The sequence below is a fragment of the Pteropus vampyrus genome, unplaced genomic scaffold (assembly GCF_000151845.1).
Source record: "Pteropus vampyrus isolate Shadow unplaced genomic scaffold, Pvam_2.0 Scaffold55, whole genome shotgun sequence".
In the NCBI taxonomy this organism is placed as follows: Eukaryota; Metazoa; Chordata; class Mammalia; order Chiroptera; family Pteropodidae; genus Pteropus; species Pteropus vampyrus.
The window spans coordinates 7,101,107-7,113,694 of NW_011888836.1; the positions used below are offsets into that span (position 1 = coordinate 7,101,107).

The following is a 12,588-nucleotide window of genomic DNA, read 5'->3' on the forward strand; positions in this document are numbered from 1 at the left end:
TTTGGACCTTGGTACAACAATAGGAGAACCATTCGCCAGTATATGTCACTAAGGATTACACCGGGGATATATTTAGTTAGTCTTTCCAATTACAAAAAGAAATAGAATTAAAGAATGGACTCAAAATATTTAGAACATTTTATACCCAGTCCTGAGTTGTTTGATAGAAAGATTTGTCAGAGGAATTTAGAGCTCACAGGCAGCTCATTGAATATAATAAACTCTAAATGGCGATAGCGTCTTTCCTAACATAACTGAAAGCTATATTTAAAAAAAAAAAACCTAGGAAACTATTGATAGAATCCTGGATTTAATATATTGTAAATTTCAAATAAATAAGCCTATTCAAACATATATTTCATATATTTGTTAGAGAAGAAGGCAAAATATAAGTTAAAAAGGGAATCTGACTATTTTATAGTCCATGAGCTATCAAAAAACTTGTAGACTAAAGAGAGGAAAGGAAGAGATCAGGCTTAAGGCAGCTGGACAGTGAAAAACCTTCGCATTCAGGCTGAGCCGGATTCAGGCTGCTATATTTTTTAGGTATGTGATTTTAAGCAAAATCCTAATTTCTCTAAACCTCAGTGTCTTGATAAAAGTAATAGTTTTTGTTTTATAGAGTAGTTGTGAAAACTACAGTTAATAATCCATAATAAACATCAATAAATGATAGCTTTGACTATATAAAGAATACTATAATCATGTACCTGACTCATAGTTGGCTCTCAGAAATGTTAGTTTCCTGCTTTCCTTTCTCTAATTGTACCAATATTTCTGAGTTTGTTGTGTAAAGGGGAATGTTTCTCTAGATCAGTAATAGTCACATGTTTTTGCTCTGGTATTCTCTAAAAGGAACCTGAAAAAGTTATATACACTCTTGTACATCATTTTTCAATGTAAATTGAAAGAATAGAAAATTTTAATTTTTCTGTGTATTGTAAATATTAGCAATTTAAAAATAAAACTATTTCATTCCTCTTTAAAATGTACCCAATGGAATCTAAATATTATGGCAATTTGGTACCCAGCATCATCCATTTAAACAAATATACAATTTTTTCTTTAAGAGTAAGAAATTTTATCTCATTTCATTTTCTCCTTAAACTCTTACTTTCAAAAAAATGAACTCTTATTTTCATTCTACTTTCTTCAGAGAATTTTATCTTAATGTAGTATATTCTTATGCTTAAACATCTTTTACTGATCAATAAAATGTAAATATTTAAAAATATTTTAAATTAAAAATTTCCTAAGACACAAAAATCTAGTTTTCAAATATTTATTCTGTATTGTTATTATTATAGTTATCGCTTATAAATAATTTATAAAAATAACATAAATATATTATAAATTTCTATGACTATTAAACATAAAAATTAATTTTTTAACAGAAGTAGACCTTTTAATAAGAAGGAAGAGCTTTTTTCCTCCCAATAAATTAATGGATTTATTAATAATTATTATTTCTTCCTAGAATAAGATAGCATAAATACCATCCTTATTTTTCATTTTTAGAGATGCAAGTGCTTGGAAACCGGCTGGCATAACGCACTTGAGGTTGAAATGCTCTTTCTCCAGATCTTCCCCTGCTGATGTCTTCTATTATTCAGGACTCAGCTCAAAGGTGACATCCTCAGGAAGCCCTTATCTGATGATAGCATCTAAAATAGTCTCTCTGTACCCTCTGTAGCCCTCTACCCAGCTATGTAATCATCATAGCACTTGCAGGTGTCTTGTTTGGGTACTTATGCATTGTATCTCTCCACTAGAATGAATATCAGTTCTGTGAAATCAAGGACCTTGTCTCCTCCTTGTTGACAGGTTGTAGGCACTTGATATAAATCTTTGTTGGACGAATGAATGAATGGTATGCTTGCCTAAGATGATCATTCATTTTATCCTACATTTATGCAACAGCTACTGGAAAAAGAACTATTCTCTCTCTATTATTATCAAATCAAGACTCTCTACGTACCACAGCGGAAGAAGAATCTCCACGCGGGCAGGGGAGGGGAGTCTATCCCTGTCTTGAGATTCATGTTGTGGTACAACTGATATTCCGCTGGAACGATTAAACTTAGCTCAAAATAACAACAAGAAAATAAACACAGAATGTAACTTTTAACTGGATAATGTAGGATATTTTCAGCCTGGGATCCTCCCATGATTGGAAATGTGTGGAGACACTTTTCAGTAGGTGTGGGGTTGGCTTTCTCGGAGGCATGCTGAAAGCCTGAAAGAATATGCAGGACTATCTCACACCACTCTCTCCCCAGCAAAGAACTCTGCAGTTCCCGGGACTGCACCTCCATGCAGCATTTTAGCTTTTCGCACCCAGGAGTGCTCTTAAGCTACCAAAAATGTGAGTCCCCCATTCCTGTCTAAAGCCTGCTTTCTGAGTTTGGTTTTCTGACAGAGTGAGCATCTGGAGAGACAGCCCACTGCCACCCACCTTATCTAAACAGTACAACACAACACAGGAGGGCCAACATTCCCAAAGGAGATACAGTGACTTTTTAAAACTATTATTACACTGATATGGGGGTGGGGTGGGGAAGGTGCAGGCCATGGGGAAGAACGAATCGAAGTTGACCTAGGAAGGGCCAGCCTAGTATTGTCATGGATTAAATAGATTTAAAATATCTGCCATCAGTAACCTAATGTACTTCAATGTAGTGGGGCCTTTGTGAGCACTCATACAACCGAGCACCAAGAACATGGACTTTCCAAGTATGAATTTTGTGCAATGTTCCTTGAAACCCTTCCTTAGTCTGTTCTTAGAGGTTCTCCCCCACCCCCCGCCCATCCAATTAACCCAAATAGCCAGCTATTTTGTAAATTATGTTTGATTCAATTTATCTTGTATAGGCTTCGTGCCATATAAAGACATGCAACATTGTTTTTGCTGAAATCAGGCAGATCAGCAGATAAAAGATATTACCAGAATCTGTTTTCCTGTTACAAAAACGTTAACCCTGAGTTCAAGAGGTACACTTAAGCAGAAAGAATCCAGAAACTTGCAGAGAATAAACTTGAGATAACCAGGGGAAAAAAAGAGTTTATTGAATGGCAAGAAATAATGTTTGTTTCCAACAGAGCCCACATCTTACTCTTCATAACTCCGGATGTAGCAACAAAACATTTATTGAGCATCTATTATGTCCTCAATAAACAATTGTTGATTCAAAAGACTGCTTGCTGCATGTACATGTATTGGTACATTTTAAACTTATTATCAAATAGTTCCACCCAACAGTTGTTTATATTACCAACGTTTCACTAAAATTTAAATTTTTGCTATTAAAAGTTTGAAAACGTCTGGTCGTTATGTAAAAAAGCTGCCTTTCCCGCCTGCTCCAGCTGCAGGCCTTCAGTGAGGATGAGAGAAAATGAAAATGTAAATCACTTGTTAGCACGCCCCCACCGGCCATATGTAAACATAGCTCAAATAACAAGGTTTTCTTGGTTTTTAAATTTTCGAACACATGGAGATGTCCCAGGCTCCACTGCATCAGCATGAAGAAGTGGAGCCTGAAACTTGCCAACTAGAGCGGTCTTTCTCAGCCAATGCCCCAAGATACAGTCTTTAGAATTACTGTCTAGGACAAAGGTTCTTAACTTTTAAAATGTGATCATTGCGACCGGATTCTGGAGGCTTGTGCGGGGCGCACGCGGTGAGGTACGGTACACTGCGGTGAGGTACCGTACACTGCCTCCACCCAGCGCGCGACTTCGCGCGCTCCTGGGACGTGAGGGGGCGTGAGACGCGGTGGGCTCGGGGCGGACCCTACCTCATCCAGCAGGAAGAGGCGGAGTTGTCTAAGCGGCGGGAAAAGAGGCGGTTAAAACGGCTAGGCTGCATTCCCGCGGTTGTCTTTGTCCCAGCAGTCGCGCACGCACCATGCCAGCCTCCAGTTCCGAGCTCCCGCGCCTGCAGCTGCTGCCCCCCGCGCAGGAGTGGGGCGCGAAGTCGCGGCCCCACGGGGAGCTGCAGTACCTGGAGCAGATCGAGCACATCCTGCGTTGCGGCTTCCAGAAGAATGACCGCACCGGCACCGGCACCCTGTCGGTGTTCGGCTTGCAGGCGCGCTACAGCCTGAGAGGTAACCGCGGCTGCCCCAGGGGCGGGGGCGGGGGAGGGCGCCCGCCGGGTGGGCTCCGAGCTGCAGCCGAGGAAAGCGCGCGGGAGAGGCTGCGCCCGCGGTTAACGTTTAGTCCTAACCTCAGTTCTGAGAGATTGGGGAAGCATCTTTATCCTCACTTTACGGACGCCGAAGCCGCAGCTCGGATTAGAGAGCTGATGTGCGGAGGGTCACACGGACAGGAGTGACGGCTGGGAAGTAAAACCATGCAGGTCCTTGTGGCTCCAGGACCTGTGCCCTTAATCACCCTGTTATGCTGTCTCTCCCAAAGCGGGCACGACCAGCAGGGTTTGCCTCGTACTATAGAGTGGGAGAGAAGTGCCCGGGCTTGAGCCGCGGCGTGGCTACAGGTCTGGGTTGTTACTCTTCCCCGCGCTGTGTTGGCCCTTCCGCTTCGCAAATTCAAAATTGGAGCCAAAATTTTGTAGGCGGGACAACGACGGCGGGAAGAGCGCGAACCTAGAGGCAGAGTCGGGAACTTGTTCGTGACAGTTTTCCCATCTGGTCCCCCAAACTAGCTTTCCTCTTAAACCTTGAAACAGCAACTCGAGAGTCCGAGTAGAAATTCTTGTCTTTTCCATTAAAATAGGATGGCTTCTGGGAAGAAGTGTCTATTGGGGGTTGGTGGGGTCAGAGTCAGACTTTCAGGGCGGAGTGGGGGTGAGCACAGGACATATATCTTTGACACAGGTGTGGAGGGCGAGGGACCCCATATTGGTGAAGCAGGTTTACGGCGGTCTGAGGAGAAACCGTCTCTACACTCCACACCCATTCTGAAGACTGAAAAATATCCCGCCGCAGTAGCCGAACTACCTAGGACAACTTGGGAAATTCAATTGAGCAGAGGGACCCACCTTCCTGCAGCTCTAAGTGTAGTTGGCTCCAATGAGCCACAGACCTAGTTTTTACTCCCGCCCCTCTGTTTAAACCTTGTTACTTAATCTCTGATCTTCAGCTTCCCGCTGTGCTCAAAATGGAGGAAATAATGCTCAGGCAATAAATACTCATAAAAGTAGGCACTTGAAAAATCTATCCTTGTTACATGAATATCAACTATACAACTGAATAGGTACTGAATTTAGAGGTAGGCTTTTACATTTATATCTCTGTCGTTTGATGCAAACCTCTGTATTCTGCCATGGTGCCTGTAAAGTGGAGATCATAACTGCCTCATGGAGGCTTGTCTTGAGGATTAAATAGCATCAGGCATATAAAGTGTTTCAATAGTTAGTGTTTTGGGGACACTTAAAACATAGGTTAATTTGCTTTGCAAATCTTTGAAAACTATTCTGTAGTTTTGGCCACTGTGGCTTATACTATCCCAGAGTCCAGAGGAAGTTTCTCCTGGCAGGATAATCATGGAATAGCTCTGGGAACCTTCAGACTTTGCCTGACGGCACACTTTGTATGCTGTCTTTACACCTCTGCAAAGGAGTCACATCAACAGAGTAGTGGATGGTCTCTCTTTCCCTGTCCTCACAGGTACCCCTGGCTGGCCCCTGCCCCATCCCATTGTGTGAAATTCCTCTGTCCATTGGATGAAGGGCTCTGGAGGGTGGTCTCTGTCTGAATTGTGTCACTGACTTGCACTGTAGCCTGGGAGCTCCACCCTGATCTAGAGCACCCACTAGGCAGGAGACGAAGTTTTCCAGTTGTTCCTGTGTTCACTCCAAGGTCTAATATTCTGGGGCAGTTTTTTTCCACGTGGAAAGTTGGGCGGCATGTTTTATTTTCCATCTTGAAGTTATGTGGCAAACTTTTTCAGATGAATTTCCTCTGCTGACAACCAAACGTGTATTCTGGAAGGGTGTTTTGGAGGAGTTGCTGTGGTTTATCAAGGTAAAGAACGATGTTAGAGGACAGGCACAGAGCCCAGGTTGTGTTGCACCATAGCCTTGCTTGTAACATTAGAGCCTATCATACCTGAAGGCACCAGAGGCTGATAGGGGTCTGTCCTTGACCTGGACTCACAATCAGGATACAGGTTAAGATAACAGGGGCCAAATCTAATAAGACAGAATAGAAGATCAACATGAGGCTTGTACTTGGCAAAAATGAAAACAAACCAATAAGACCTTAACTGTGCGAGTACAGGTTGGGGTAAACATAACTTGATAGTGGCACATATAAGATATGTGACAGATTCATTTGCCAGAAAAGCTAGACTGATTAGGCCATCTTGTAGAAGTATTCTATACACCAGATTTAAGATACACCAAACAGATTGTATGTGAGGCATTAAATTCACTCTAGGTATCACACTCCGACACAGAACACATTTGGTTAAGAAACACAAAACCACTAATAGGGTGGGAATAATTAAAGGACTTGGAGGTGTTTGTTTAGTATAGAAAATTTAGTTGAGGGGAACAAGAAAAAAGACTTGAGAGGGTGGTTCCAAAGAAGGGATCACTGTCCTGGAGGCCCTCCAATTTGGGGCTGGGACCACCATGCTTAAAGATGGGATGGGCCGTTCAGGGATGTGTTGAAGCCTGTCACAGGTCTGTCAGCACAGGCCAGAGGCCAGCTTATTGGGAGGAGGCTGTTGGGGGTTGGGTCCTGATGACTCAGAAATCTGGTTGAGTGAATTCACCTTCTCTACTTCCATCTCTTCCAGGGATGCACAAATGCTAAAGAACTGTCGTCTAAGGGAGTGAGAATCTGGGATGCCAATGGGTCCCGTGACTTCCTAAATGGCCTGGGATTCACCTGCAGAAAAGAAGGGGATTTGGGCCCAGTTTATGGCTTTCAGTGGAGGCACTTTGGGGCAGAATACAAAGATATGGATTCAGGTGAGGAAACAGTGCTGCCTAAGATTCCTGAGCGCCCATCGTAGTGACTTTGCTCCACGGTTTCAAGTGAAGTATCTGGGAAGCTGCTGTATAACTTTGACCTTGTGAGAGATTGTTTCAGATTCAGGAGCCACAACTATAACTTGTGGAGGTCAGATCACTCTTGGTGATTAGCATTATTGGGTGCTTGGCACTTTCTGTACCTTGTTTCGTTCAGAGTTGGTGACACGATTGATCGCTGTGTTGGGGAATAAGGAAGGAAGTTCATCTGGGGGGTTAGATACCCAGGGAGTGCCTTGCAGAGGCTTTGATCTCCCTTTTCTTTTCAAGACCTAGCCACCGAGCCCACTGTAGGTGGCACTGCTGTGATAGTACAGTTCTCAGGTCACCCTCTCGTCCTCACCCTGCTGGGTGGAAGAAGATGAAACATCTCACTCCTAGATGTCCACCTTCCTCTGTAACCATTTGCTGAGTGTCACAGAATCCAGCCCTGGTTTTTTGACTCTTCCTGTCAGGGATTACAAAAGCAAAATCGTACCTTGGGGTAAGTGGACACACATGCACAGGAAGTAACAGTTTGCTGGCTAGGCAGAGACCAGTAACCTGGGGAGCATGAGTCTCATCTAATGGGGATAGGCACATCTCACATCTAGAGGGATATGGGCCTGATATTGTCAGAATTCTTTAATAAAAGCCTAAAATCTGCATTTTATGTGCAATCTTAAGTTTTTTTGAATGTTAGCAATTTGATTAAGTTTTAAAATCGTGTGCAGATAGAGAGTAGAATGGTGGTTGCTGGGGTTGGGCAGAGGGGTCATGGGGAGTTGTTTAATGAGTATACAGTTTTAGTTTAGGAAGATGAAAAAGATCTGAAGATGGATGGTGGTGGCAGTTGTACAACATTGGGAGTGTACTTAATGGTTAAAATGGTAAATTTAGTATTAATGAAAACTTTACCACTATCTTAAAAAATGCTGTGTAGTCCATACTGTTTCTGCACGTAAATGGTCTGTTGGTTGTTAGTATGCAACCTTTGTTCTAGGACATCCTCAGGGTGTGAGGCTACTCCCCTGTCTTAAATCTTGCCTACTGTTTAATTATTTATTCTTGCTCAAAGTGCCTAATTAAATCATGTCCTAGTCTAAAGTTGTATGACCACTCAGCTTTTGGACTTCAATAGGAGAGTTTGTCATTCTTGTTTATTTTTAAATTTTAACCTTTAAATAATTATAGGTTCACCGGAAGTTGCAAAAAAAAAGAAAAGTACAGAGGTCCTTGTACCCTTCTCCTAGTTTCCCCCAAAGGTAACACGCTGTATAAATTGATGTTGGCAAAATCCATAGCTTATCAGATTTCTCCAGTTTTATGTGTCTTCGTTAGCATGTATGTATGCAATTTTAGCACATTTATAGATGTATGTAACCACCACCACAATGAAGACACAGACTGTTCCATCACAGTTCATCTTTTTTAAATCCTTCATATTGCCTTTTTTGGAACTGATTTCTCCAAAAAATTTAAGAACTGTTGGACTAGAACATAGTCTGGTACCAATAAATGGAAATTTAACCAGAGGAGAACATGAAGCTCCATACTTCTCAGCTTCCAGTTTCATTTCAGAAGGAGGCAAATTAAAGTCCAAAGATCAGAAATGAGAGAAAAGTACAAGTGGTATAATGATTATAGAGGTTTCCTGATATTTACAAACTAATAGGTGTTTATCTGCCAGGTTGTAATTTTATGTGGGAATGTCGGAAGAATAGTGTCATGGTTGTAGAAAACTCACAATCCTCTGTTGTGCGTATGGGAGGCTATATTCTATTTAAGATCTAGTACTTTCTGTGGGACAAGAATAAACTAGATCATGCCAGTGAAGTGTGATAAAAATGGTTGATGGGTATAGAGACTTAAGTCTTTTGGGGACCACTGGGAGAAACAAATTGTTAAGATTGGGGAGAGGGAAGAGGTGACACCATGACCAACCAAATATTTAAAGGATTCTTACGTAGAAAATAGACTTCATTATGGCTCCAAAGGACAGACCTAGGAGCCTAGACTAGGCCTTGAATTCATCATAACCCAGTGAGATCTGAGAAATTTGTAGAGTACATCGGATATCTTGTAACCACGGGCCAAGGTGGGTTATGGAAGGACAATGTGATGACCTCTTAAGGCCTTTGTGATTATGTACACATGTTCTCTTTCTGATAATTCTACAGATTATTCAGGTCAAGGAGTAGACCAACTGCAAAAGGTGATTGACATGATCAAAACCAACCCTGATGACAGAAGAATAATCCTGTGCTCTTGGAATCCAAAAGGTTGAAAGCATCCCAGTCATCTTCTCGTGTTCTAACTGTAGCCCAAAGGGAAGCACTGTGGCCTTGTGCATGGGAGGCAGTGGGAGGCAGGCCCTGGGAACTGCCCCTAGCCACATGTCTGGTTGGGTGACCCTGGGCAAGTCACACTTGGCCCTATTTTCACCTTCAGAGGATGGGATTGGACCCAGGTGGTCTTAATTTGTATAATTACTCTAAAATGGGTTTTAAGTTGCCTATGAAAATATATACAAGATTTTAACATTTTAAATGGAGGCAGATGAAGTTTCAGATCACTTCTATTTCTATGTTAACAACTGTATTATAAAATGAAACTTTACTAAAGTGTAGTAAATACCCAGAGTGGAATATTTGCATCTATAATAGAAGCTTTGGATACAGGAGGGTGTGCCTGAGACACTAGTTTCCTGTGGTCCCTGCAAATGAATGAATTCCTCCTGTACTTATAGTGTGGTGCTATGAAGGTAGCACAAGTGAGTAATTTCAGCTTGGGTGGGACAGCGTTGCTTCCGTTGTAAACATACATCACAGACATACATCACATCTGTCGGCTTCATGCCATCCCTGGGATTGGAAGGGTCTGCTTTTGTCATGAGGGGAAGGTGTGAGTTATGGAGGTCACTGTGGCCCAGTGGTTCTTTCTCATGATACTTCACTTATGAGTTGACTTCTGTTTCTCTCCTGTTTTACTTGGCCTAAATAGTGGTGTTCTTTAAAACTACCATCTTAATTTTCCTCTGTGCTGGCTCCTCAGATCTTCCTCTCATGGCCCTACCTCCATGCCATACCCTTTGCCAGTTCTATGTGGTGAATGGTGAGCTGTCCTGCCAGCTGTACCAGAGGTCAGCGGACATGGGCCTTGGTGTGCCCTTCAACATCGCCAGCTACGCCCTGCTCACCTATATGATCGCACACATCACAGGCCTGAAGGTGGGATGCTCTTGGGAAGGAACGATTGTCGCTACCATAAAGCACTGAACTCTTAGATTCTTTAACATGAAAAAATCGATTGCAGAGAATTCTGATTAGTTTTAAATATGAACTGGTTTACCGTGGAACTTTCTTGTCCTTGTGTTCTGTATAAACAGGTTTATATAGGTTGTTTATAATATAAACTAACAGGAATTAACTTTTCTTAAAAGGAACACTTGTTAAATTCTTTATTTTCTGAAGAGCTTTGAGATAGCTACATGCTTATATAATGTGTTTTTAAATAATGCGTTTTAAAGGGATTGAAATTAAAATACTTTTTTGCTTCCATGTAATTTAGCCAGGAGACTTTGTACACACTTTGGGAGATGCACACGTTTACCTGAATCACATTGAGCCACTGAAAATGCAGGTAAGAATTCTATCTCACACTTTGTAGTTTGGTCCCTTCTCTTGATAAGAAGTTGATTTATGGAAATCCTTCCTGTACTAGGCATTCTTCTTGGTGCTATGAAGGAGATAAGATGACCTGTTCTGACTGCAAGGCTTAGGTTTAGGAATAGGTGGTGGGCAGGGACAAGGAGACACATACCTCGATAACCACGGGCACCTAATGTGACAGATGCCATGGGGTACTAAGTACCAGTACCAGAAAGTGAGATGTACAGATGTCATCTTTCTTTGCCCTTTCTGCCAAGAACAATTGGCATGGGGATTATGGTACTCACATAGCCATTCTGAGAGCCTACTATGAGTTACAGATACCAAAGTAAAAAACTGTGTCCTGCCCTTAATAAATTTACCAAGAGTGCTCAATTATAAAAACTTATCAGGAGCCGCCAGACTCCCGATACCACGTGATTCCACAAAATATCCTTCACCACGTTTGTGATAGTCGGTTATGCTCCAGTATTATATAAGGGACAAGGCATGTACAGTGGTACACCCCTGTAAAATAATACTTTGTTGAGAAAATAGTGTTCTTGTTTCATTAAGGGACATTAAGAGCAGAATTAAAATAAATTGTACAGATACAGCAAAATAATGGTCCTATGTTGTTTTTAGCTTCAGCGAGAACCAAGGCCTTTCCCAAAGCTCAAAATCCTTCGAAAAGTTGAGACAATTGATGACTTCAAGGCTGAAGACTTTCAGATTGAAGGGTATAATCCTCACCCAACTATTAAAATGGAAATGGCTGTTTAGAGTGCTTTTAAAGGAGTTGTTTAAAGGATACTTTCTTTAGAGGTTGGACTGGGTGCTCAGGTGAAAGTTCTTTTTGCTCTAAAGCAGAAAGATCTAGGTCAACTATTAGGTTGGTGACCTATCAGTTATTATTCATTAACTTTAATTTTTAAATTAGAGTTGACAATATTGTTTCATATCAGTTACAGGTGTACAGCATAGTGCCTAGACATTTACACAAGCTATGAAGTGATCCCCCGATTAGTCTAGTATCCACCTGGCACCACACACGATTCTTACAGTACTATTGACTGTATTCCCTATGCTGTACTTCACATCCCTGAGATTTTTGTTTCTTTCAGCCTCTTAAAGAACTTTCTAAAGCTCCTTCTTTTCCAGCCACCCATTTCTCTTCATCAGCTTCAATCTTATAAAAGCAAATTGCTGATTTCTCTTTGAGGTTCTTCAGCTTTATCTCCTCAGTGAGTCCTTTTCAAACGTGGCCTTTTCTATCCTGAAAGCTTTCCCCTCCAGCTGCTTTCTCTTAGCTTTCTTTCCTCCCAGGTGAAGTTTGATGTTTACCCTCTGGCACTGTTGTCCCGACCTTCTTGAGTTAACACAAGCCCAGACACTGGAAGGCTGTTCAGTATTTATCCTGCCTTCCAGCCTCCACAAGCTACATAGGGCTCGTCAGTCTTGGGCGCCCTGGTGAGGACCCCACAGAATCAGAGCTCGCGAAGTTGACCGTAGACGCTGCCTGGTAAAAGTTTACTTTTTCATTTTTTGTAAAAACATTAATCTCCTAAATGTCTTTTCTTTTAGCCTGGCATTTAATATCCAGAATAACCTGATGTTGGACAAATTTTCTAGCCCCGCCTCCCACTAACCAACCCTCTTTATGAAATCTTAAGGTCGATATGCCTGGGATCTTCATTCCTCTTCACACTTTGGTTCTTTTTATTAAATTTTTTCATCTATTTATGTATTGATTGGTTGAGATATACCTTGGTTCTTTTGCTTACTTTTCCCCACCTTCCACTTGGCAATCCTGTTCATTCCACAAATGTCACCTCTCCTGAGATGTCTTCCCTGATTTTCCTTATTTGCACCAGTCACTCTTGGGCTCTATGGCTCTGATTATGAAAGTGATTAATGCTTGCCCAGGTGTTGTGTGTGTGCTCATCTGTTCTACCAGGTTCT

General features: G+C 41.8%; 1 protein-coding gene across 1 annotated transcript; it reads left to right on the plus strand.

Annotated features, from left to right (window-relative positions):
• Positions 1-3,838: 3,838 nt before the first annotated feature.
• Positions 3,839-12,369, plus strand: TYMS (thymidylate synthetase). Its single transcript, XM_011360469.2, has 7 exons — positions 3,839-4,106; positions 5,911-5,984; positions 6,763-6,937; positions 9,157-9,258; positions 10,031-10,206; positions 10,547-10,618; positions 11,272-12,369. Exons 1-7 carry the CDS (start codon positions 3,905-3,907, stop codon positions 11,407-11,409), a joined length of 939 nt encoding a protein of 312 aa, XP_011358771.1. The 5' UTR covers positions 3,839-3,904; the 3' UTR covers positions 11,410-12,369.
• Positions 12,370-12,588: the final 219 nt, after the last annotated feature.